The sequence below is a fragment of the Anser anser genome (assembly GCF_964211835.1).
Source record: "Anser anser genome assembly, chromosome: 2".
NCBI lineage: Eukaryota > Metazoa > Chordata > Aves > Anseriformes > Anatidae > Anser > Anser anser.
In genome coordinates this window covers 114983941-115011486 of record NC_139721.1, presented here as the reverse complement: position 1 = coordinate 115011486, position 27546 = coordinate 114983941, and the positions used below count along the sequence as shown (strand labels likewise).

The following is a 27546-nucleotide window of genomic DNA, read 5'->3' as shown; positions in this document are numbered from 1 at the left end:
GTACCCCATGGCTTCACACCTCTTCAGTAGCCTACAACATATTGGTTAATTCACTTTTACCCTGAAAGCTTGAAAGCTGCAGGGCTGAGGAAGTACTTGAACCAAGATAGGTATTTTCTGCATCACTGCTTTATAATTACTATGCTACTGTGGAAAAAGATCTCTCCACTAAGAGTACAGCTGTGAAATGGGAATATTGATAACTTAATACGTGTTGGTGTTGTCATATCTGAACTCATTCTCATGGCAGATGTGATCTGAGACTCCCTCTCCATTTCTCAGACGTATCTTTTCCTTTCCTAGTATAGAAATCAGAGTTCTCTAGTAATCTCATTCACTACTAAGCTTAATATGTAAACTACGCATATGTAATTTTATTACAGAAAGTTACAGAATTAGAATAAAGTTTTGTTTTGTATTGTTATTTTATAAAGGTATTTTGAGAAATATTGGAGATTAATGCACACTAAAAAATTTCTACCCTAGCTTACTCAAGTGTTGGTGCAAATGGGAATAGGCATTGGTCTGTAATTCTTACAATTATGCCATCTTGACAGAGTTTGCTAGCTAATGTATGGAACAGAAAGAATAAAATAATCTTATTGTAGCTAAATATTTTAACTTTTTCAACTAAAACTAATTTAAAATAGCATTAAACAAACAGGCTGAAAAAAATATAATTTTATGCCTTCCCCTTTATTTTATTTTAATCTGCCACTCCATGTTGACTTTTTCTGCTTACAACTGGAAGCAACTGGATAGTTGTCAATTAGCAGCATAAGTGATTTCATACCACCCACACCCATTTTTGCAGTCTTACAGACTGTGTTAATACAGAAATGTATGTATAGCAGTGAATGGATTACATATGGTTCTTCAGAGATGACTAAATGAGAGTATTGCAGTTGCTAAAATATGGAGGAAATTGTATAATGCTCTACGGATGCATTAAAATATCACACTGTAGATGCAGGTCATGATGTGATTATACCACAGTTGCATAGTACAACAAGACATAAAAATAGCTCTTGGAAAATATTCCAGCAACAATTTTGTCCTTAAACACCATATGGAGAAGTAACTAATCCTGTATATGACTAGATGACTTACTGGTATAATCCACAGAAGAATTTCCATATGGCATCCAAAATGTTCTTCAACATCCTTTTCTGTCTCCAAACCACGATTATAATACGCTGGCATATGCACTGCTGATCCTGAAGACTGAGTCCAAAAGAAAAATGAATATTCATTTTATTTATATTCAAGGACGTAGCATTTAGCAAGTGGTAACACATCTGTCATTTGTCCTCTTGCATAGTAATTCAGGGCCATAAAGATAGATTTCTGTTGACATGAGTATTGGCCTCACTGCTGTACCAGACTTTATATTTAGAAACTTGAGTTTAGATTCAGATTTAGACAATTAGAATGGTTGAAGGATTAGGTTGGACTGAACAGAATTCCATTTAAAATATTTTTTTGACATTTTGAAGGGGTCAGTTTTCTGCTCCCTAAACTTTAGTCGTCCGGTATAGTTTCCCTCATTTCCAGTCTCTCAAACTGACTTTTTTTTTTTTTAAATCAATGCCTGAATGTTATTCGAGAAATCAAATTAAAATTCCATCCCATTAGAGAAGCCATTTATGTGTAGGTACCTACATATAAACCATCGCTAGCAACCCTGACCTACATGTAGCAGTCCTGAAGGTATCAAATTGATATAGTTACATTAATACATAACTCCATTATACCCTTTACACTCTATACAGTGTACAAAGTGATACAGAGAATAAAAAGCATCTGACCACATAACATGAATGTAAATGTATCTTGGTGACATTTTTTAGGCATTATTTTTCGTATCACCTTCTTTGACATGGTAATCAGGCTTTACTGATGCAGTTTTTCTACATCAAAGAGAATGAATACTGTTGATGCCTTCATCAGTCCACAATCTGTTTTTTAAATTATCCATTTCATAAACTCTCTTACCAAGAAGTGCATTTTTCTTCCCTCAGCATTCTTATTTGTAGAAAAGCAGATACGTCTCTAACTCCATTACTGATTTCAAGGTTTTAAAATTTAAACCGTCAGATGACTTTAGTTTCAGATCACTTTCTCTGTTGAGAAAACTTCACAATATAAAGCAGACAGATTTTTGATGGTACCTTCTATGAACATCAAAACTACCTTCTTCAATAAACATGACATTTATTTCAAATTCCTTTTCAAAACTTAGAGTAGTTTATTTCCTTATACGCACTGATTGAGATAATCTTATTTACTTCTTTATTACTATCAGAGTAAATTGTAATTAACTATATACTCCACACTTATTTTATAACTTTAAATTGTCTGTCCTTCCAGGGATATACTTGATGTATGCAACATTATTTGTCTATAGCAAGACTTCGTGAACTCCGACATGCACCACATGCTTAACTTGCTTAAGATTAATTGCAGACATTTTATTTAGCATTAATATACATCTTTGTTGGGTTTAATTTCAAATACGCAACTTTATCAGTGTAACAGCAATTCATGTGATGTGTGTGATACCAGTCACCAAACTTTGCTTTTGTATTTTGCAATTTTTGTGTTTTTATTTTAATATAATTACTATGAAAGAAAAAAAAAAAAGGTAATTTGAAAATAAACTGAACGTTCTTATCCATTATTTGGAAAGCCAACTATTAAATGCTGACTGAGAATTAAAAGAGAAAAAATAATAAAGTAGCTAAGGTTTGCCTGAACAAAAAGGTTTACCTGTTTGAGAACAAAATCTCTCTGAAAGAGTCTTTGCTATTGCAATTTGAACCTAGCCTGAAAAAAAAAAAAAAACAAACAAAAAAAAAAAAAACAAACAAACAAAAAAAAACAGACAACATCCTCCTTTACCAGCTAGAGAGCATTGTTACAGATTGTCTTGGTTATGCTGGTCCCACAACTCGTAACAATGGCAGTTTGTGCATGGATACATCTGAGGTAGCTCTATAGTCCTACCTAGTTCCAACAGACAGATGGTACAGAACAAGCTTTAGTATAGGAAAGGCATTTAACAAGTGATAAAACTCTGGCTCTGCGCTATTGTGCAGCTATCTAGTTGTTGATACATAGATTAGGCAAATTAATGCTAACTAGGATAAGTCTACAAATGTTGCAAGCACCTTTCCAATTTTAAGGTGCAGCTATCCTAAGAATTACAGCAAAGCAATTTTTTAAAATATTCATAGCTAAAATACAATGGTTTTAAAAATTATCACGAGTAAAAATGCTACTGTCTTCTAGTAATGAGATTAAAAAGAGAAACAGAAGGAATCCAAGGTGAAAATAAATTTCATCTGGTAAAGTACTGTCTTGAGAGGGGTGGCTCTGAAGTTCTTAAAAGGTTTGGAAGCCAATTTGTGTATCTTCCCAAAGTAGATATGTTAAATTAAAATATAGAACAGTATATTTCCAGTACAAAGAGTGCTCTGCTGAAATGTATTGATATATGATATGCCTTATTGACAGTATGATCTCTCTCGGGATATAAGAAAAATGTGGCATCACTTTACTTTTTGAGGTGATCCTGATCAGGTCAAATATTTTACAATAAAAATGTATGTTTTGACTAGTAATTCAGATCATGACCGCATCAGAATCTTCACTTAGTGCTGATGGAGGCTTCAATATAAAATTTGACATTCAAAGTTCTAAATTTTTCAGTAATTTTTTTAGGATAACAAAGCATGATTAAACACTACATAGAACAAAATATAATGATCTAACCAAGATACTACAGAAAAAAGTAGCTGAATGAGCAGGGTTTGTCTTATCACTAGACTTAGAAAGTATGCAAGTATGCTGTCAATATAATTCTAACAAGCTGGTTTACACAAAGGCATTTATTTCAAGCCCCAAGATTCCACTTTTCACTGTTAGACATTGGGTAGGAATTATTTTGAAATGTGTTCTATTTTAATAAGGTCCATATGCATAGTTTAACTGGAAAACAGTAGTCTGTAGATTAATATCCAAGCTCCAAGGAACAAAAGTTCTTGCTTTCTGGAACAACTGGGTTAAACAATAACCCGTTTTAAGAAGAACTTGTGCTGCCATAACTGAAATCCAAATTATAAAATCTTGTATTATTTCAAAGTTCAGTATGCTTTTTTAAAGAGAAGTAATACTTTCAGTGGTCTCAGTTACTTCTTCTGGACCTGCAGATGTGTCTTGGTGTGAAAATCCAGAGCCTTTAAATTACCAGACATAGCAGCATGTCTTTCCTCTGCCTGTTTGATTGTGGAATAGTTAATTATTATTACTGATGATAATTTTGCACTTAAAAAGCATTCAGAGGAAACAGAATGCACAGCAATCCCCCACATCTGAAGCTGAGCCCAATAAAACCATTTAGCATAACTGGGGAAAAATCATCTAACTCGTTCAGACCTCCTTGTAATTCAGTGAAACTAAACCAGTGTGCAATGGCCGAGTTTTTTTGTTGTTGTTTTGTTTTGTTTTGTTTTGTTTTGTTTTGTTTTGTTTTCTGGTATTGGATCTGCTGCCATCTAGTGGCCCTATGGTGAATTATAAGAGCTCAAATAACGCAGCTGAAAACTAGCAGAATATGCCTTAGGTTTGGCATATGGGTTTACGGGGAAAATCCTACCTGTTTAACATACATGTAGGCCCACTTATACATCAACGTTAGAAAAAGACCATTATTTTTTATAATCAGATTATATTGGCTGCTTTTCAGTTTCTTGAATTGACATCTACAGCAACAACTTTAACTTCAAATTAAAATACAGTTAAGTGTGGTTTTATTTCTTATGGCTTTGTTCCATAATGTAGTATGATTTACTTATTCTATACTGGTGTATAAGAAGATGGATAAGATACAAAACTTCTTCTTTCATTGTAGTGTTCTCCACTATTATCTTGTTGTTGTTTTTGTTTTGTTTTATTTTGTTATTTTGTTTTGTTTTGTTTTCTGTACCTCTTATGAATTTGATACTGGAACTAAAGAGCACTCAGTTACTACAGATTCTCCAGGCTGTAAAAAAAACATGGAGACATTAGTAGGTTGGTGACTGTTCAGACTGTCTTCAGAGGAAGGAGTTAATTTTTCCTGTATTACTATTGGCAGAGAATCTGATAATGGGATGGATAAGGTACTTAGCCAAAAAGTCTGAACTGTCAGAAGTTGGCCCATTTGCTTTGAAATGGTCAGTTTTCTTTGAGGCAAAAATAGTTTCCAGCTATGAAATGAGCAGTAATTTAAATCTGCTTTCAATTCATTGCATAAGAGATTTAATTTCTCTTGAATTCTAAAAAAAAATGGGTTAATGTGATCTCTGTAGAAAAGAAAATACAGTTGCAAAGCCTTGCTTCCAACTTGTCTCCACTGAGGACTGAATCTCAGCGGGTTATACTGCCTTCCTGCTGCCAGGTATAGGAGCTTCTCACAACTGAGGTATACTGGACTTTGGGCTGCAGCACATACTGATGAGCAACACAGTCTGAATGAAAGGATAAAAAGAAGAGGGGAAAAAAAATGCAGTCCAACAGAGCGCTTCAGGTTCTTTTCCCAAAGTGAAATCTATAGTATGCGACAATCTGAAGAGAGGTGTGTGGCTGCTGCGTGGGTAGCGGGAAGGCTGGCTGCCCACTGGGCTGGCTGAGGGAACTCGCCTGTCTGTGACTGTTCACCCGGGCATGAGCCACCCTCAGCCAGCAGCGGGTTTGAGCTGTGCAAACACCGGCCTGAGTGCTTTTGGCTTGACTCGGAGCAGACGCCTGGCATAGAGCGGGTGGTCAGAAGCAGATTGATTATGGGTCAGCCGGTTCGAGCAACAATGCCCTAACCTGTCAGTTTGTGGTGGGCTGTGAGCGGGATGTCCTCTCAGTTTGTTTCTTCTCGTGTTGGGTGACGTGTTTTGTGCTGCTCGTTTCACTTCTCCCACCAGGTAACTGGATACCTGTGATAATTTCAAGTACCTACGGCTACGTGGTATAGGTGCGTAATGTTATGCGGTAGGCTTACAATCAGTAATTTTAAAATCACGTGCAGAAACGTATCAACAATTCGAATAGCTGCACGGCGAGGGACGACAGGGGCACCAAGGAGCCGCTCCCTCAGCAGCCGGCCGCCTCACGGGGCGGGGCAGGACGCATCTCCCCGCGGCGGCGGCGGCGGCCCTCGCCCGCCGGAATGTCCGTGGCGGCCGGGCGGAGCGGGGCGGGGTCGGCCGGGGGAGCCGCAGCCAATGGAGGCCGGCAGCGGGCGCGGGGGGAAGGGGGAGCTGCCGGCGTCAGAGCCGAGCGGGCGGGAGCTCGGCGCGTCGCTGCGGGGCGCGTTCGCGGCCGGGCCATGGAGGCGGCGGCCGCTGCCCCGTGGCCCTGGGCCTTGCTCTGCCTGGCGGCGGCACCGCTGCTCGCCCCCGGGGCGGCCGGTGAGTACCGAGGCGCGGAGGGCGGGGAGGGAGGCGGCTCCGCGGGACCCCGTTCGACAACATGGCGCAGGGGCGAGGCTGTGCGGCGGGGCAGGCACGGCGGGGTCGCCGCCGGGGTTGGGCTGCCGGGAGCCCCGGGCGAGGGGGGGGGGGTGGCATCGCCGGTGCCCGCTGTCGCCGGCGGGCGTGGAGCAGCAGCAGGTGGGCGAGGGTCGGCAGGAAGGGGCAGCGCCGCCTCCGCGGTGTCGGCCCTCTCTCTCCTCGCCGAGTGAAAGCGTGGTGTTGAGCGAAGTACTACATGTTTTTAAAAGGCATCGGATATGGCGAAGGATAGCGGTAAAAAAAATAGTTCCTTGTACTAAAACTAGTATCACCGAAAAAAAAGAGGAATTAATAAGGCAGCACAAGCATATATACTCATATATAGATCTATTTTAATAAATAGATCACATTGGCAGTGCTGTCACACCAGTGGAAAATATGAAAAATGTAATAGCCGAATGCAGAAAACCGCAATTGCCAAGGCATTTGTGGGTGTATCGTATCGTTGCTCTATAGGTTCGATTTCCGCTCTTAGGAAAAAAGTCAACTTTTCCTTGATGGACCTGCTCAGATGGCTGAGGTAGCAGAGTTATCAAAGAAAGAGGTGTATTCATGTTCACGGTAGTTGGATGTGAATAAAATCTTGAATTTAAACCTTGGGGATTTTTTAGTAAAATCGGGGAAAGTTGGAATGAGACAGAAAAAGGCTGACTGAGAGAGAGAAGTTGTAAGATATTTCAGAAGAGATTAACTAGAGGCAGAAAGACAGAGCTCAGGAATTGTGTTTGGAATTAGTATTGCTCATAACTTAAATTTCTGACTTAAGCACATCACTTTTAGCCAGTTAAATTTACTACTTATTTAAGATACCGTTGCTTGATTAGATGATCCAAGACAGCCAGCATGGCTTCACCAAGGGCAAATTGCGCCTGGCCAATCTAGTGGCCTTCTATGATGGAGTGACTGCGTTAGTTGACAAGGGAAGACCGACCAATGTCATCTATCTGGACTTCTGTAAGGCCTTTGACACAGTCCCACAAGACATCGTGCTCTCCAAATTAGAGAGATATGGATTTGATGGGTGGGCCATTCAATGGATAAGGAATTGTCTTGAAGGTTGCACTCGGAGAATAGTGGTCAATGGCTCTATGTCCAGGTGGAGGCCCATGATGAATGGCATCCCTCAGGGGTCTGTCCTGGGACCCGTACTGCTTAATATCTTTATCAACAACATAGACAGTGAGATGGAGGGCACCCCCTTCAGCTTTCCAGATGATACCAAGCTGAGTCGTGCAGCTGATACACCAGAAGGAAGGGATGCCATCCAAAGGGACCTGGACAAGCTTGAGAAGTGGGCCCACGTGAACCTAATGAGGTTCAACGGAGTCCAAGTGCAAGGTGCTGCACCTGGGTTGGGGCAGTGCCAAACAGGAGTACAGAATGGGAGAAGAGCTCACTGAAAGCAGCCCTGCAGAGAAGGACTTGGGAGTTCTGGTGGACAAAAGCTCGACAGGAGCCATCAGTGCACACTTGCAGTCCAGAAGGCCAACTGCGTGCTGGGATGCATGAACAGAGGGGTGGCCAGCAGGCTGAGGGTGGTGATTGTTTCCCTCTAGTCTGCCCTCCCACTTTGAGTACTGTGTCTAGGTCTGGGGCTTCCAGCACAAGAAGGACGTGGAGCTGTTAGAGCGGGTCCAGAGGAAGGCCGCAAAGATGCTCAGAGGGCTGGAGCACCTCTGCTATGAAGGGCTGAGAGAGCTGGGGATGTTCAGCCTGGAGAAGAGGTGGCTCCAGGGTGACCTCACTGTGGCTTTTCAGTACTTAAAGGGGGCTTATAAAAAGACTGAGAACAACTCTTTGCTCTGTCAGATAATGACAGGACAAGGGGGAATGGTTTTAATCTAAAAGAGGGGAGGTTTAGATTAGAAGTTAGGGGGAAATTCTTCACTCAGAGGGTGGTGAGGCAGTGGCACAGGTTGCCCAGAGAAATTGTGGATGCCCCATCCCTGGAAGTGTTCAAGACCAAGTTGGACGAGGCCCTGGGCAGCCTGGTCTGGTGGGAGGTGTCCCTGCCCATGGCAGGGGGGTTGGAACTGGATGATCTTTAAGGTCCCTTCTAACCCAAGCCATTCTATGATTCTATGTATACATGATTAGGGTTGTATAAAAGGAATTAAATGATCATAAGGTTTAGTATACTGATATTTCATTGTGATGCTCTTTGGTATAATTGATAAGACTTGAAACTCAGCAGTGGAAGTGATTCAGAAGGACTAGCCTTAATGTATGTTAATTCATAATGGAAGGGTTACCAGCCACCACAAACTAATGGATAAAAGGTCAGAAAATACTAAATAATTGAATGTTGTCCAGGATATTCATGAACTCAAATCATACTGGCACATACAGTTGAATATATTCGTTGGCACCTAAGCCAACGTGAATTCTCTTCATAGATTGGAAACTGAATTCTTAGTTCTTTGATGTAGCATTTACTCTCAAGGTGAATTTATGTGATGAAAATTTTCTGAGATGTATAGTGAAACAAAGCAGCACGAACTTGATTGAGTATTTTGACCATTATTTCTGTTTTTAAGTACAGCTTTCATTTATGTACATCTGGTTAGGTGTTCTGGATTTTTTTTTTTGACAATTCATTTGCTGGATATTTTTTCATTATGAGTCTAAGATGTTTTCTCCATCACTTTGTTAATGTGCTTGCAATCCAGTTGTTGTATGCTAGTCATATGTTTCTAACACCATGACTTTGTAACAGGAATATGAAAGTGTAAACCAAAGCTTTTCACTTCAGTGAAACAGTAAGCGAAGTTTAAACATGGTGAAACCTGCTAATGAATGTCAACTTGGGAACAAAAATTTCTCATGGCTGTTTGTTTGTTTGCTTGGTTTGTTTGTTATTTTTAAGGAAAATTCCTCATATTATCTTTGGATCAGATACATTGACCCGATAGGCCATCAACTGGGTAATTCTGTTCAGAAGTGATAGTTAAGTGCTTCAAATCTTTTAAACACCTTATTCCCTTCCCTACTTTTCCACAGGATTGTCTTGTTGTTACCATGCAAAGGACAACCTAATGTGCCGTGATGTTTGTGAACAGGTAAGCTTCTTTTAAAATTTGTTTTATCTCAGAGTTAAAATCATGCCTTTAGCCAATTCTGTAGCAAGATTAGCATTTTAAGTGAATGATTATCTATGTGTGGATTATGAAATGTAACATTATTGTTATTTAAATGAGAGCATAAGTGTTTAATACTATAGTCCTCTTCCTTTTTGTCATGTGTTCTTCAGCAAGTTCTGTTGAAGTTGAGGAGACAGATACAAATTTGAGGTCAGGATTTTGTCAAGAATGGATAAGCACGTTATGAAATGAGAGGGGTGTAGGTACTAAATTTCTGGATCATGTGTGTTTCCAAGTTTTGGAGAATTGAAAATGAAGAACAAAATGTTGGTACTGCTCTTTCTTCTTCCTTGTTGTTTTTTAGCTAACCATCTGAGATATTCATTATGATATAAGGCTTTGTGAATCCACAAAAAACTATTCATACTCTGTTCGTATGGTAATAACAAAGAGCCATTTATGTTAAATCCAAGCTTGGGAAGTATTTTTCCACGACTTATTATCCAAAGGTATAAATATATGTTATACAACTTTGTGTGCGTATGCGTATATATTTGTGTACATAGACATTTTCTATAAATAAAGCATACATATACATATTTTTATACATAAATATTACATAAATAACATACATAAATATTTTTTATATTAAAATTGTGCCATTGCATTGTACCTGCCCCCCTTTCTTAATTACATGTTTTGAGGCTATTCAAGCACTGAACCTGATTATGGTTAAGATGCTATTTATTTGTGATGATATTAACAAAACTTTTAGGTTACATTGCTCTTCTTTCTTCCTGATATATTTATAGAGTAAAACCATCTAGGCCAAACAAGGGGGTCTTGAGTCTCTTTGCATAAAATATACTCTCAAGTCCTGTAATTATTCTTGCAGCCCTTCAGGAATAAATTTCTTTCTTTGAATACAGGTAAACAAAACTGTAGATGGTATCATAAGCAAAAGCCTATCACATGTTTAACACTCTTCTTGCAGCTGTTTCCAGTTGGCAGGTTTAGCAGCTGCATTGAGAAAGCATTTGGAATAATCTGTCGAATTCTTTTTTTGTTCCACTGACTTAAGTTCCCAGTTTATCACGTGAATTCCTGTTAGCTCTTCATGAAAGGCCTTGAGTTTTTCACTGTCAAATTTCATCCCAATTCTGCTATAACAGTTCTAATTAGTATGTAGGGTTTTCTTTGTGGTTGTTTGTTTGTTTTGTTTTATTGTTTCTAAGTTATTCTGATTTTGGCTTATCCAGATGGTATCTGTCTATGCAGATGATCACCATGTTCAGAGTCTTTGTGATGAGAGGCCTATAACAAGTCTAAAGCAGGGTCATCCCCTCATTCCATAAAGAGCTGTCTTAGATCAGGTTGGTGGTATGCTTACTCTGAACGACCCTTTGATGTAGGCTAACAAACTAGCTGAAGGGGCTGTCTACTATTTTTCTGATGTTTTTCATGTTCTGTAACTTTTATCTATTTTGTCTTTGTTGAATCAATCTTGGAATGTGTTATTTGGAACAGGTTGCCCAGAGAAGTTGTGGATGCCCCATCCCTGGAAGTGTTTAAGGCCAGGTTGGATGGGGCTTTGAGCAACCTGTTCTAGTGGGAAGTGTCCCGGCCCATGGCTGGGGCGTTGGAACTAGATGATCTTTAAGGTCCCTTTCACCCCAAACCATTCTACGGTTTGATACTTACTTGCTTGTCTTAAACATAAAATTTGTGGGATGAAGGCTTATGTACATGGGGTGGTGACTCTAAAGGTACAGGGTTGGCTGAGTGATTTGCCTTACTTTCATCCATCCAAACCCCTTTTCTAAAATATTTTTATGGAGTTGTTGCACTTTGTGTGCCACTGCACTGTACCACCATTACATGATAATGCATTTAAAAAAAAAAAAAAAAAGCTTTCCTCTTGGACATGCTAGTTTGAGAGTTTGAGTCATAAAATACTGAAGTTGCTTGCCAGGGAGGGCAGGGCAGGCCTGTATTCATTACTTTTATTTTTAACTAATGCTTAGGAAATGCCAGCAACTATAGGTGCAGTGACAGGAGTCTGGGAGTTAATACATTTCTTGTGGAGAAGGTCCGGCTGGAGGTTCAGTTGTAACGCTTGAGACTGTGTATCGGTTATGTCCAGCAGTACAATCTCTGGTACTGTGTGGACCAAACACTCGAGACGTGTTAGAGGCCTTGACACAGATGGAACTCTTGAGGAGGAACGTGGCTGTGCAAGCCTTGGACTACAGGGAAAGTCCGGTGGCTTGCTTTGAGTCTACAGCACTTAAGCTGTCGAAGTCATCCTCTGGTCCGCTTCCTGAACTGTCAGGTGAAGGAGCTGAGGATAAAAGCATTGCCTCAAAGTGGATAAATGTGAGTAAAACAAGCTCTTCATAGAGACCCTGCAAGAGCAATAGCCCGAATCATGCATTGAATGGAAAGAAAGATGGCCAGAGGGTATGCTTATTGGATACTGAAAGTTTGTGGCTACTGACAGGAAGAAGTTTCTTTGCCTGGCTTTGGATTTGTGCTTAGAGAATAGATATGAGGCCTTGGTATGTGTGAGAAGGAACAAGCTCCATCAGGGAGCCATCTGGGCCTAACCCACTGGTTGATAACAGTGCCATTAAGAGAAAGACTCCCTTCTGCAGGGGATAGAGGCAATCATCCCCTGACTAGGCATGCTGTCGCAGGAGGTTTGTTTTTAAGGGAAAAAACTTCCAGGTTTGTTTGGTCCTTGGGCTGTTATCCGTTGGATGTTTGTTTGCATGGATGCCAGTGGTACTATTGAGAGAGGCCTCACGTGGATAAAGGGCAACTACAGACACTTTCCTGCCTGCTAAGAAAAAAGACTTGGGTAAGACTAAGGAATCCTGCGAACTACTACTAGTTCAACTGCTTTGAGTGTCACAGCCTAAAAGGTTACCTTGCCTGTGGGCGTGTAAGAGGTAATAGTGGGTTCACAGGATTCCGTAATACACAAGGACATGGAGACTATTTCCTAAATTTCATTACTTCATTACGGATCATTGCTACAAATCATCAATAGCAAGTATCCTTATGATTAATAAAGCAAGTATATATCAAGTTATTACAAAATTGTTACCAGAAAGCGTGTTTTATATTCAGTAGTAGCAGTAATTGTTAGTAGCAGCAAATACATTTTAATATTACAAGCTACTACAAACTTATCACTAGTAAAGTAGCAAATATGCATATAAGTATGTGTATATATATATATATGGTATATGCAATTATGTATACTATTTTGTGTTATGTTACCTGTACCAAGCATTTGTCAGACCATTCCCAAAAGTGGAGCCAATTGAAAATGGACAAGTTTTGCTTCAGAAATGGTCAGTGTCACTGAGTTTGGAGTCAGCCAAGTGTCTCCAGCAAAGGAGAAATCTGTCTAAGTCCTGTAGTAAAAGTTCATGCGCAGGAAGTTGTCAAAGACAAGCTTTGTTTTCAGTTGGAAGCAAGTCACTTCTATATCTCAGAGACCTACGAGGGAGTAGGATGATGCCACTTAGAGCAGCCAAGAGATGCTGCTAATTTCAGGTCTTCACCTGAGATGATGTTTCCTTTCCTCTCAGACAAAATTTAACTTTTCCCAGGCAATTTTTCGGTTCCTTCAGCTAACAAAGTCAATAACTGTTGCTAATTCCTACTTATTTTTTTGTAGTTTTCTGGACTGTTTTTCTCCTTTCCAAATAAGTTGTCATTACAGTTCCTTGTCTTTGCCCTTATTGATTGTAGATATCTTCAGGATGTTTCAAGTTTTTAGGTACCCAGCTGTACTTCAAAGAGGCCACCTGTGTTTCTTAAGAACGTTCTTGATTTACATGCCTTGTTCCCAAGCTAGCAGTTCCCAGACTGGCAGGCATTTTCTTCTGTGAGTGTTTTAGCAGACATTTTCTGTAAGCATTTTTCTCATTATGGCGGTTACAGATTTGCTTGACTTTTCTAAAACTAACATGATTCAAACATGTATTTTTTCAATTCTTAAAAAAATATATTAAATTCTTGAAAAATATTATTAAAAACTTAGTTTTAGTATCCCTTCATTTGGTGATTATTTGATTCAGTCTTTTGGATGTTGTATCAAGGAATAAGTGGGCCTGTCTTTATTTAATTAACTTTTTTTCCTAAGCTTATTTCTGGGAAGTTTCATGATGATACAGTTCCTGGCAGCATTCATCTATGTACCAGTCCAGAGGTTTTATCCTCCTTCAGGCATAAGAGCAGTCCATCTCAGTCCTCAGGAAAACAAATAAATGTTTCAGGAGGCTGGCTTGGCTAAACAGTAAAGTCAAGACAGAGCTGCAATACAGAAAGGTAGTATACAAAATGTAGAAGTAATGTGGAAGCAGGGAAAGGTTATAAAGGAGGAACTGAGAAACTTTGCCCAGGCACGTCAGGGCGATATTAGGAAAGCTCAGTTGGAATTGAGATTTGCAAAAGATACCAAGTGCAAGAAAAGTCCTACCTGCTATGGCAGTAGTTAAAGGCTGAACAAAGTAAAATGTGACTTATTGAATACAGCTTATTTAGGGCAATTTAGTGTCAGCAAACACAGGTAAGGCAGAAGTACTGAATGTCATCTTTCCTGAGTTTGTCAATAAGATCTGAGTCCCCTATGCGTTAGGGAGGGGATTCAAGGTGGAGTACTGCCAGGATTGAGTAAGGGTTGAATCAGGAATTGCTTGAGGGAAAATTTGACCCATACTAGTCCGTGGGACAAGATGGATTACATCTGAGAGTGTCATGAGAGCTGGCTGGTGTCACAGCAAGGTTATGTACACTCTATCATATTTGAAAGGTTGTGGAACAGGAGATGACCCTGGTGACTGGAGAAAGGCAAACAATGTTCCCATCTTCTCCACTGCCCTCACTCCAGAAGGAAAAAAAATATGGAAGGAAAAAAAGGAAAAAGAAAAAGCCAAAGGACTGTTTGCAGTCCAGGAAACTAGTAATCTTCTCTTAAATCTCTGGGAAGATCATGGACAGAGTCCTCCTGAAACCCATTTTTGGGCATGTGAAGGGTAAGTCATGCCTGTCAAACTTGCTTGCTATTGATAATAAAATAGCTGGATTTCTGGATGAGAGGAAAGAAGTGGATGTCATTTACAATGACTTTCAGGCTTTCAACACTTTCTCCCTCAGTATATTTCCATCCGTTTTTGGATATGATGGCTTTGATGATGAAAAGGTAGTTGAGTAAAAAATTGTTTAGATGATTGGGCTAAGATGATAGAAGTTTAAATGGGTCATATTTTACCTGCAGGCCAATAAGACCAAAGGGGGTCTATGCTAGGACTTGTCCTGTTTAACATCTTTATTAATGACCTGGAGGAAGCGACAGATTGACTCTTGTTGAGTTTTCAGGTTATACCAAACTGGGAAGAAGAACTGATGATCTCAAAGGCAGTACTACCTAATATCCAGTGTGACCTGGACTGGTGGAAGGAATTGACCAGCAGGAACTCTATGAAATTCAGCAAGGAAAGATGCTTGTGTTTCTTATCAGCCCATCTCAGTAGCAGCTCCACCCTGCAGTTGACAGTTCCCAGTTCAGGACTATTTGTGTACTTGCTGAGGATTCTTTCTGACACTGGTAAAGCTATTAAACAGTATTGGTGTGAATCCTGTTTTATTACCACTTGAAAGTGGTATAAAGAGTTCACTTAGGTGTTGAACAGCAGACCGCCAATCTTTGAGACCTATTGTGCAGACAGTTTGCCGCCCACCTTATAGTTCACCTATCTCATCCATGTTTCGCTAATTTGGCTCTAAAAATACTATGGGAGACCACGCAAAAGCCTTGTTAATGTCAGGGTAAACAACATTCATTGTTCTCCACTTTTTTTTTTTCCTACTGATTCAATCTTTTTCTTAGAGGAAGCTCTCAGGCTAAATTTGCACTTGGTGTGCCTTTGCTGACTATTCTCAGTCACCTTCTTGTTCTTCAGGTGCTCTGACATGGCTTTCAGGAGAATTTGTTCCGTAGTCGTCTTGAGAGGTGGGGATAGGCTAGCAGTCTGTAATTCCCTGGATTGCCCTTACTTTTCTAATGGATACATCGTTCGCCTTTTTTCAATAATTGTGAGCCTTGTCCAACCACCACAATTGTTCAAAAATGATAGCAGGCTGCTTTGCAATTATAGTGGCCAGCTTTTCAGCATCTTCATTGGCATCTCGTCCAGTTCCATGAACTTCTAGATGATCCATTTGCTTAAGTGCTGCTTAACTTGATCTTGCTCAACTATTCATTCCTCCTGTTAATTTTACTTTTTGTATTCCATAACAATTTATTTTTTCCTGGAAGGAGTTTAATTGCCTGAGGTCATATAGTATTTAGCAGAAGATTAGTTAAGTAAATAGAGCTGTGTAATATTTTGATACGTGGAACAGAAGTTGTTTTTCACACTGCCTATTCAATAGAAACTTCTGGAGAGAAGAGTTTGAGGACAAAATTCTCAATCACTTCCAAAAAATAAAAGTCCTTCCTTTGCAAAAAGTGCAACATATTTGGAAGACTATAAATATATATATAAATAAAAAATCTTCACTTTACATTGTTTATTTGTTAACTGTTAGCAGAAGTTGTCAACAAGTAGACAGTAATGAAACTAAAAAGGAAGAAGTCAATTGAAATAACTGTTCAATATGTGATTATATCTTTCTATGTGTTTTTTCTAACAGATATTATCTTCTAAGAGTGATTCCCGTTTGAAGCATTTACTGCAGCGAGCACCTGAGTATTGTCCAGAATCAATGGTAAGGCTTGCTAGTTTTTAATTTAAAACAACAAACAAAACATTAATCTTATATTAACAAAGTTTTGATTACAAAAGCTAAATTTCGAATTTAACTTGTAGAGTTATTTTGTTACTTTCTGAGTTTTGAGCTGATATAGCCTGTGTGTGTGTCTTCAAATGTTTTCTTCCTTGTTTTAAGGGCTAGAAATTTTCTTGAACTGCAGTTATATCCTCAAAGTAGGATTTCTTTATAAAGCTCTTAAATGTTACACTACTTGGTGGTCATGTAAGCTGTGAAATCCAGTGAAAATCTGATTTATAGTGTAAAAATTTGTGCTGAGTGACTGTCACTTGGAAGTTAATAGTAGTTACTTAAATTGGATTGTGTGTTCCAGCTTGCGTATGAGACAAAGCTGGCAGGTGGACTAACGCATGGAATACCTTTATAGCTGCTCTGAATGGTTTATGGGCATTTTTGACAAGCTGAAGTAATGCTCTTGTTGAATAAGGAAGATTACAGTTTCGTAGAAGTGATATATATCCTAATATATTCCCAAAAAAGGAATGAAAAATAATTTGTTCCCTATATTGGTGATGATCTAATTGAGGATTAGACAAACACTAGCATTTATATTCTTAATTCTGGAATAGTTAATTCTTAATTCTTCCCTCTTGGTAACTTAAACGTGTCAACGTGTTTGTTTTTGTTTGGAAGTAACAAAAATTGCAAGAAAGAAATCAGACCTTTCTAAAAAAGATCAGATGGATAGATTGTTGACTGTGAGAAAAATCCATCTAGTTAGAAGCATATACCCAGCCCAACTGGGCAATGTGTAGTAGTAAATCTGTGCGTAGCATTTTGCAGGCTACTTTGCAAGAATGTTTGCTTATAGATCCTTTCCTCCTGTGTGTCAAAAGTATTTTTTTAAAGGTTTGCTTTCTGTGGATCATCAGCTGTAAGGTCTTGGTAAGTTATAGACAGCTGACGGTATGAGTAAAACTTGTGGCAGGAAAGCATATTAAAGTAGTGTATAGAATTTGTTTTGGTACTGTTTTTCTTCATTGTTTATCCCCTGATAGGAAGAGTAGGATTTATCTGTTTAATAGATTTTTAGGAGACAGCACTGGAGAGTATCTGAAAGGGGGAAAATGATTGATACAATTTTTTTCAACTAACAATACCGTCTTTATAAATGGCAAGTTTGCTGTTTAGTGTGTATCTTCATATTGCTGCACTGATAATATTTTTTAACATTTTTAAAAACATCTAGATATAAAATAGTTAAATATTACATTAAGTTAACAGTTTGCTCTTTTCAGATACCACCCCACTTTTTTGGAAGGGTGTTGTAGTGACAATCCACCGAAGAGTGGATAGGCTATGAATTTAATCAGTTGGTCTGTTTTATAGAGCATTGACATTGTTCTTTCAGTTAATATGATAGAAGGGGTTTTGCCGGGTATTAAGTAGCGCACTGATTGCCAAAACAAGAGAAGACCATCTTCTCATGAAATAAAGGAAATCAATTGAACCAATAGAGTATAACTAGTAGAAGTGGCAGATCGTTACCTTCTTCTTTTGAGCTGACTTTGACTCTACTCTTAGGTGGGAAGCTCCCAGAAATACAGAGGAGGACAGTTTTAGGTGATTAGATACAGATCAATTTTAACTTTGGAAAGTCAGTGATTCCTGTGGTGACAGAGTCATTGCGTGACAACAGAGCTTGCTGTTCGTATGGTTGAATTGAATTTTTCCTTTTCTCTTGAAGAACATGTTTAACATTAGTTCATTTAAAGCCCCTTAAGACCTGTCTCTTGTCTTCTTTGACTGAATAATTTTCCTCTAATTTCGTCTAATTAAGGTTCTCCAAGTGCTTGCTCAAAAAAGTTGAATTCAGTTAGACTATACTGAAATACATGTAATCCTTGAAGAGTTGTTTGTACTCATCTTTTTTAACTACGATATTAACAATCATGTTGTAAGACTCCAGTTATAGGACACTGACCATCTAACATAGCTTTTAGTTCTGTCAGCCTTCTAACACAGCACACCCATTGTAACACGTAGTTGTTTTTGACATGGGAACTAAAATTCTTAACTTGGATTGAATCCTTCCTCTGCTGCCTAAACCTCCATCTTCCAGGACATTTTTAAGTTTTATTGGGTAGATAACAGAACAACCTGTGGCACACCAGCATCTGACCTGAGTTCTTTATACTAACCCCACTGTAAAAAAAAAAATAAAATAAAAATAATCCCCCACAGTCATTATTTTAGCTGAGTAGTCTTGGTAATACCAGTAATGAGGGAGATGGGGCAAGAACTCTTTGGTAAGCTCTTCACCATCTGATTTTTTCCTGCCCTCTCCCCACCCCACCAAAAAAAAAATATGTATTTACATAATTCTTATGCTTGATACCATCAGCCACTTAGGTCATTTAGCAGGACCAGAAATGCTTCGGGGTGAGGAGAAACCCAGCAGATCCAACTTTCCCTGAAGCTGTCTATCTCTGGGGAACCTTAAAACCTCTTTGTTTAATTTTGCGTATGGCTTGGTCTTGTTGTTTAAAATAAATGGTGGAAAGGAGTGATAGGGTAACAAGCTTCTCAACAGGTCTTGGTTCAAGATAAATCTTTCTCTTTGTCTAAACAGTTGCTACTTGATACTGTAAATACTGGAATACTGGTGGAAAAAGTTGACTACCTAGCATAGGTGAGGTAAGCACAGTATGGTCTACACCTACAAAAATGCTGCTATTGATTATATGTTCTGGACATGGCAATCTTCTTGTCAAAGCAAATGGTACGTAGGTTGGAAGAACTCTTAAAACTGAAAATACTATTTTTTTTTTGTCAGTTAGAAACTTTTTTATTTTGTAGACTTACTTTTGTTTATTTGCATTTCACTTTTCAGGGAGAAGTGTGGGGTTGTATAAATTCTTCACTGCCAGGTAAGAAATACTAGTTTACCATTGGATTGTGTTGTTTTTTCACCAAATGTATGTTTCAGTGTCTACCACCTGCATCCATAGATGTTATGATAATTTAACTTTCATTATGTTTCCATTATAAACTGTATTTTGGTTCTAGTTTCTTCTAATGTACACTGGGTTACCTCTGCATCTTTTTGTTCTAACACTTCTTTTCTTTTCCTAGTTAGAAAACATTGAATATGTTTTGTATGATTAAATGTGTGTGTTTCTGTGATGTATCCAAGAAATATCAGAGTTTCTTTCCTTTAAAGGCTTTTTATTATTTTTAGTTTCAGTATACCTTAACCTGATTTATAAAATCATGGATTGTTGCAACTTTGTTCTAGCTGCGGTATCATGTAGAAAAAAACTGAGTAATGGGGAGAAAAAGTGAAAACCAGACAAACATAATTTAAGAAATGTGGAGGCTAAGAACAAGAACCAGAATGCTTGGTGCAGGCAGATTTATAAGGTTAAAGAATAAGTTTTGAGACAGGACTGTTATGTTAAAAGGAGAGACCAAAACCAGATGAACTTGGTCTTAACTAGTATTCTTGTATCATGTGTCATTTCTAGAAGACTGAGTGAAATGAGCATGCTATGGGTTGAAGTGGCAGTGAGTAAAGAGGAGAATGTAGTAATTTTACATCTACTCAGATTTCTGCCACTATTTCAAAGGCAAACTTGATTCTACTGCATTAAGAGACATTTGCTTTCTTAGGTGTAAGTAAAACTAGTAAAATCTGTAATATCTTTTGGAGTTATGGTAATTTTATCTCACCTAAAATCAGATAAATTTTGAGCTGCTGCTGCTGTGGCCTTACCTTGAGTACTTGGAGTTTTGGGCACCACGATACAAGAAGGATATAAAACTATTACAGAGTGCCCAAAGAAGGGCAACAAAGACGGTGAAGGATCTAGAGGGAAAGATGTATGAGGAGTGGCTGAAATCACTTGGTTTGTTCAGCTTAGAGAAAGATGAGGAAAGACCTCATTATGGCCTACATCTTCCTCATGAGGGGAGTAGAGGGGCAGGCACTCATCTCTTCTTCCTGGTGACCAGCAATAGGACCCAAGAGAACAGCATGAAGTTGTGACGGGAAGCTCAGACTGGATATTGAGAAAAGGTTCTTCACTGAGAGGGTGGTCAGGCACTGGGACAGGCTCCCCAGGGTAGTGGTCACAGCACCGAGTCTGACAGAGTTCAAGAAGTGTTCGGCCAATGCTTTCAGACATATGGTCTGATTTTTTGGGTGGTCCTGAGTGGAGCCAGGAGTTGGGCTCAGTGATCCTCGTGGGTCCCTTCCAACTCAGGATATTCGATGATTCTGTGCTTCTATAAAACCCATTCTTCACTGAAGCTTAATAGCCACACACAAATGAGTGGTAATGGATTTACTGTAACTGAGCAATGCACATTTTGGTTTGAAATTTAGGTTTGTGTAAGCAAGCAAAAAAGCATTGGGAGTCTTTGTTAATGAACCACTCCCAAATTGTCTTCCTGAGCTTTCTGAATTGGTGTGAGGCCTCTCAGTGTCTTTGTGGTAGGATTTTATTATCTTCTCATTTATGAAAGAAAACTACTTCAATGGTGATGTAAATCTTTTTTTTTTTTTTTTATAACGTTTTCATAGGCAAACTGTTGAGGCATGTACTAGGTAAGTGGACAGTGGAGGTAGATTGAAAACTGGCTGAACTGCTGGGCTCAAAGGTTTGTGATCAGTGGCACCAAGTCCAGTTGGAGGCCAGTACCCTAGGGGTCAGTGCTGGTTCTAGTCCTATTATTAATGTTTTCACTAATGGTGGGACAGAATGCAACCTGCACATGTTTGCAGATGATACAAAACTGGGAGGAGTGGTTGATAAGCCAGTTATTTATGCTGTCATTCAGAGAGATGTTGACAAACCAGAGAAAGCTGGCAAACAGGAACATCATGGGGGAAAAAGTGTGAAGTCCTGCAGCTGGGGAAGACCCCCATGCTCCACAGCACACTGGGAGCTGACCAGGTAGAAAGCAGCTTTGTAGAAAAGTGCCTCGGGGTCATAGTGGACAACAGGTAGAACACGCGCCAGTGATCTGCTCTTGTAGCAAAGAAGACCAACAGCACCTGGGCTGCATTAGGAAGAACGTTGCCAACAGATGAAAGAAAGTGATTTCTTGTCCCCTTTTCAGTATTGATGAGACCACACTGGGAATTCTGTGTCCCGTTCTGGGCATCTTCATACAAGAAAGACAAGAATAGACTGGAACAAGTCCAGCAAAAAGCTCCTTCAAGGTGTCCATGTAAGATGATTAAAGGACTGGAACATTACTGGGATTGGAACATGATACGAGGACAGGCTGAGAGCTGGGATTGTTTATCCTTCTCGAGAAGAGTAAGTTGAGGGCAGATCTTATCAATATGTACAATTACCGGATCGTAGGGTGTAAAGAAGGTGGAAATCTACTCATCTCACTGTTACCAGGTATCTCAGTGACAGGACAAGAGTCAGTGAGGACAGATTGAACAATGGTAACTTCCAAATAAACATAAGAAAAAACTTTGCTGTAAGGAAGATTAAACAGTGGAAGAGGATGCCCAGAGAGGTTGTAGAGTCTCCAGCTGTGGAGGTATTCAAAACCTTATTGGACATGGTCTTGGGCAGTTTGCTCTTACTGAGCTTGCTATTAGCAAGGTAGTTAGACTAAGCAATCGTCAGAGATCCCTTCCAACCTCAATAATTCTGTGGTTTTCTCTATGATTTTTCTGCTGTTTGACTACTTTCAATACAGAAAATATTTCATGATAAAGTTTACAGCACAGCCACGAACTGAGTTTTGACTGGATCGTCATCTCTGATTATTTCATAATACAGCATCCACAATATGTTTTTACGCACAGATGCATGCACATGCACAGTGATGATACAGCTATCTCAATGTTGCTGTTACCACACAATTGTGGAAAATTGACCAGATAAACGAATGACTTCAATAGTTATTTTCTTTCTGTATGAAATGCTTAGCTGTTTAGCTAACAATGTAGATGAAAACCTGTTTTACATATGGGTTTAAACGGCATCCTGTCATACCACAGTATATAGATAGTTTGGGACTCTGCCTTATAATTTGCTGCTTGAGATACCCTTAGTGTATTCTCATAGATTGTCTTTTCTCCTCTTCCCGTTCTTTTCTGCTTGATGTTACTGATTTCTGTTAACATTTTGAAATTGTATGATTTACCAGAAACTTCATCGTGATAGTTACCTTAAAATGTTAATATTCTTACAGCTACCACTTGAGCTATCATTCCTTTTCACATTTTTTTTTCCTGCATCCTTAAACTGATTGTGATAGTGGTTTATAAACTTTCTTGTATGGCTCATCCTCACAAAACAGTATTGTTAAGTCATGTTTTATTGTCCTCGTCAATGCTGTGCTATAAGCCTCCTATAAATCTCTAAATACTTAAGATTAGATATTAAGGAATTTAAGTATTCTGTGATACAAAAAGAAGGTGAATACTAATCAGTGATTTAATGGAGAAATTCTTTTTAAAAACCACGAGTCTGTCGATGTTTGTTTATTAAAACTAGTAGGCCTACACTATGTGAATTATTTTTTGGAACTTGTCTAGGAAATGAAAGGTTCTTTGCCACCATGCACACATTATGTTATTGAAGAAGCTACTTAGAAAGGGTGATTGAGAGGCTCCAGTTGAGAGGGTGGGGGGAGACCAGGAACCTATAATTCTAGATGTTAACTGTGTTCTGCTTTTAAGTTTTATCACTTTCTGTAAGCAGACTGTAGAAGACTTCATCAGAGGAATCAAAATTCTGACTTGGGCTTTCTTGTACACTTCTTGACACATGCAAATAAGCATACTTGTTCCTCGGTTTCTTCTTTTTCCAGCTCTTTTGTTCTCCTTTTCTGTTTCTTGGGGACCACTGTGATCCTGTTTCTTGATTATCTCATTACAAAATGTATATCAGAGATTGCATTCCAATTTGTCACTTTTGTGCAGCCTTCTTCAACTGTTTCTGACTTCAGTACCCTTGTGGAGGCTTCAATAAAGCTATACAGATGGATATCATGTTTCACCTGGATATAGCTGGTTATTGGAACAGATTTCTGGAAATCTTGTTCTCATATTGATTGCACATGATATTTAACGTTTCTTAGTTTTCTTTTACCTTAAAAGAATCTTTAGAAATAAACTTAAAATGTCAATATTACTAATAAATATGCTACTGACTATTACAGTTTTCACCAAACGGAGTTTATGTGTAGCTCGACTTACAAAAGTTGTGCAGAAACAAGTGCAATTTTTAGGCCTAAAATAGAACGTAGTGAGTACCTGTTTTGGCAATTACCTGTAGATGTGTAGTTAAATATATTTGTGTGACTTGGAATTAGTTTAAAACAGTTCATCAACTCAGAATTTTTTAGCTTTGTTTACAAGCTGTTGATGTATCTACAACAACAGTTTTTAAACACTTTCAGAAAGATGCTCGATCTCTGAAAAACAAATTCCTTACCCTGCTTGTGGAAGTGGAAGGTGAGCTGAATTTGCGGTTGTTAATGGCCTTCCCTGCTGCTTTCAACTAGGTTGAATTGGAAAGGTGAGCCAAGACTCTGAGCAGAGGTAAAGAGGATTTGGACAATCTTCAAAAAGATCATTGTGTCACTGGTCTACAGTGCTTCCAGAAGGTCTGGCCTATTCAGATGATACAGCGCTACTTCAGGCTGACTGTAGTCAAGCTGCACTTCAAGCAGGCTTCATCCAAAAGTTGTTCTTCACCTTTGCCTCTCTGTACCTTCCACCTACTATGTCAAGCATTAATGTGTTAATTTGCATTTTAAAAAAGTTGATATTTCAATTTGCTGGAAAATATGCTCATTTAGCTGAGGATTTTGCTGCTTCTTTATAAATTTAATATTAATGTATTTTCTTAATTTATCAGAATGTCATGAGACTGATACTGGTAAAGCAAAAGACAAATCCATTTCTATGCCAGCTGTGTTTGCAGAGCCAGCCGTGTTTTTTGTTAAAGCAATTTTGTTCACAATACATACCTACTGGTGATTGTTTTCCATTGCTTGCAATGATTTTTGATGACTCCTTTTCCCAATATTTTCTTAGCATTTAAATTTAAGCTCAATGGTTTATTACACCCAGCTCTGTCTCTTCTTTTCAAAGCTGGACATCCCATTTGACTTTTCTAAGAAGGCATTTCTACTGGGCTTAGGAACTTTTTTTTTTTTAATTAAGCAGCTGATTCTTTTACCTCCTACTTCTTATTTCTACATAAAGGATACAATGTATGTGTGTCATGTTATGTTTATTAATAAAAACTATAGTGCTATTGAAGCCAGTAAAAGGATGTGTCTGAGACAATGTTGTTTTTAACTTTTTTTTTCCTATTGGTTTCTGTTAGCTTACACTTCACATTGCATAAGTAAAATTATCAAACTGTGATATTTTCAGTGAGCATATAAAATGGTTTGGATAAAACACCTTTAAATTCGGTGTATAGAAGGTACTTAATTGTCAAGTTCTACATTTATTAAGGCACGGACTTATTTTTCTTGTCTTGCTTAAAGTTGGTTTGTAATGACTTAATAAATTCTAATAAAATGTAATATATAACTTGGCTTTTTAAACAAGAACATGAGTATCATATTTGAAAAGTAACATAGTCATGGATAGGGAAGGAAAAATGATGGCACAGGATCTTTTACTACTGTAATATGTACTGTAATTTTATTTTTAAAGGAGTTCTGAAGAAGTCTGATGGTTGGGTTGGTTTAGGTTGCTGTGAGCTAGCTATTGCTGTGGAATGTCGGCAAGCATGTAAACAGGTAAGGCTTTCTAATTGTTTTCTCCATGGTTAATGTCAAATAACTCTGAATTCACCCTGTGTGTGATCTTCAGGCATTTTTAACATCAAAATTAGATTATCACACAAACTCTTTCAAAATTAGATTATCACACAAACTCTTTTTTTAAAATTGCAAAATACAAGAAACTTCCCAGGAAGTACTACTGGTGATAGATGTCAGCCACAAAGTTTCAAGAACCAAAAGAGAATTTACATGGTTAGAGTCAGTTTTCAATAAAAAAAGTAAAAGCTGAAGTCTACTGTAGCTCCACAAAGGAGGTTTTAGCCATCCTGAAAATACTGAAAAACTTTTACAAGATGGGCAAGCCAGGGTACAAAGAAAAGCCCGAACAAAGCAATAGAAGTAGGGGGAAAAGCTTAATGTAATTAAATGTGATTCCTGTTCTGTAAGAGTACTGAAGTCAAATAGAGTCTGCCTGGTTTTTACTTCAGATATGTAAGAAGCACATGAGATTCTTGAGTGTCTTTCTACTCCAGTGAGATTTCATCAGGGTCAGCAGATTTGACTGGCTCTCTATTAGTGTAAAATACTAAACATTAGAACCTTGTAAACGTTACCAACTGTGATGCTGCCGTGTGGTGGTAAAATTAACATTTAAGATTTGGGAGGTATGACTAGGAAGTTCATCCTAACTAAAAGAACGTGCCTTTTGACTAAAAGCACAGTCTGTGATTGTTTCGAACCCCCTGCTTCTGAGCTTAGATAATGCTGTATGTGATGTTCCTAGACTCCACCAAGAGCAATCTCTCCATAGTGCCAAACATGGCAGTTAACAAGCTAATGAAGGAGTCAGTCTCTCTTACGAGCATGGGTACTTACTTTGTTGACATTCAAATGGTTGTCTGGAGTCCAACCATCCAAGGGTACTTGACCTTATAAACATAAGGTTCAGGCTGGGTATCAGGAAAAGGTTCTTCACTGAGAGTGTTGTCAGGCACACGGACAGGCTCCCCAGGGCAGTGGTCTCAGCACTGAGCCTGGCGGAGTTCAAGACACGTTTGGATGATGCTCTCAGACATCTGATCTGGCAGATTATTTTTTTTTGGTGGACCCAGGGGTTGGACTTGATGATCCTTGTGGGACCCTTCCAGCTTGGGTATTCTATGAAAACATAAATGATTGTTTGGGTAGACACCTGGCTTTGTTAACATTAGTGTTTTTTCCTCACCTCTTAGTCAGTGCTCTGCAATCGCTTGGCAGAGAGCGAGGGATTAGAGGGGAAGATGCTGCCCGAACACTCTCTCACTATTAGAATACTTAAGGAAGCTTCTGTCTGACCTGTCCTGTGTTAGTATGTTACTGTAAAAGTCAGTCAAAGAAACTCTCTAAGACTCAATTTGGAGTTTTAGAAAGCAGGCATTCTTTAATTGCAGCACCGGACGCACAGGGGATCACTTCACCCAGTGTGTGCACTGAATTATTCAAGCTACAGGAGTAACATACAATCAAAACATACATATTTATTATACGTATTTATTAGATATCTGATAAATAATCAGTATATTCATACTATTTCCTGGAACTCATAAAAGTATGTAAATGTCCCTGATGTGTGTGTGTTTGTTTCCACTGGTCTTTCGGGGGTTTCTGGTGGTTGTCGGTAGCCTTCCTCGCTATGTTTGCTGGTTGGACTCAATTCTTGCACATGCTCAGGTCATCTGCTTCTTTCTTATCTTATTATTTCAACTTAGACATGCATACTAAGAAAAGTCATTTACATGTCCAAGGACATGGGCATACCATGAGTTTCTCACCTGTTCTTTTCAGAAACCAAGCCTGGGTTATCTTGCCCTTCTTCCATGTCCTGGGATGCAATTATGTATGGTCTTACAGATAAGGCTAATTAATAAGTGAGTAAGGTAGCACCAGATTTACAAAGTTTCTAAACTTCCATCTATTTAACTAAACACAATAGGTTTGGCCTATCTGTTCATAAAACATTTCAGATACGGTTCTATTGTTCTACCAGGGAGAGAACTGTATGTCCTTCCGAGTTGGTGCCAATTATGTACTTGAGTCATAGAATCATAGAATATCCCGAGTTGGAAGGGACCCATAAGGATCATCGAGTCCAACTCCTGGCACCACACAGGTCTACCCAGAATTTTAGACCATGTGACTAAGAGCACAGTCCAAACGCTTCTTAAACTCTGACAGGCTTGGTGCTGTGACTACATCCCTGGGGAGCCTGTTCCAGTGTGCGACAACCCTCTCAGTGAAGAACCTCTTCCTGATGTCTAGCCTAAACCTCCCCTGCCACAGCTTGACTCCATTCCCTCAGGTCCTATCGCTGGTCACTA

The 27546-nt window shown here is 38.8% G+C and overlaps 1 protein-coding gene across 3 annotated transcripts in view; it reads left to right on the top strand.

Annotated features, from left to right (window-relative positions):
* Positions 1–6187: 6187 nt before the first annotated feature.
* The window catches only part of RECK (reversion inducing cysteine rich protein with kazal motifs), a 60044-nt gene continuing 38685 nt past the window's right edge, over positions 6188–27546 (top strand). For 2 of the 3 annotated variants that reach the window (XM_083825871.1, XM_083825870.1), the window contains exons 1-5: positions 6188–6443; positions 9546–9604; positions 16334–16408; positions 19305–19341; positions 25119–25204. In XM_083825871.1, coding sequence (XP_083681997.1) covers positions 6203–6443; positions 9546–9604; positions 16334–16408; positions 19305–19341; positions 25119–25204 — 498 coding nt within the window. In that variant the 5' untranslated portion in view covers positions 6188–6202. Of the gene's footprint in view, positions 6444–9545; positions 9605–9989; positions 10135–16333; positions 16409–19304; positions 19342–25118; positions 25205–27546 lie in introns of all 3 variants that reach the window. The other variant, XM_083825872.1, reaches the window with a different exon arrangement.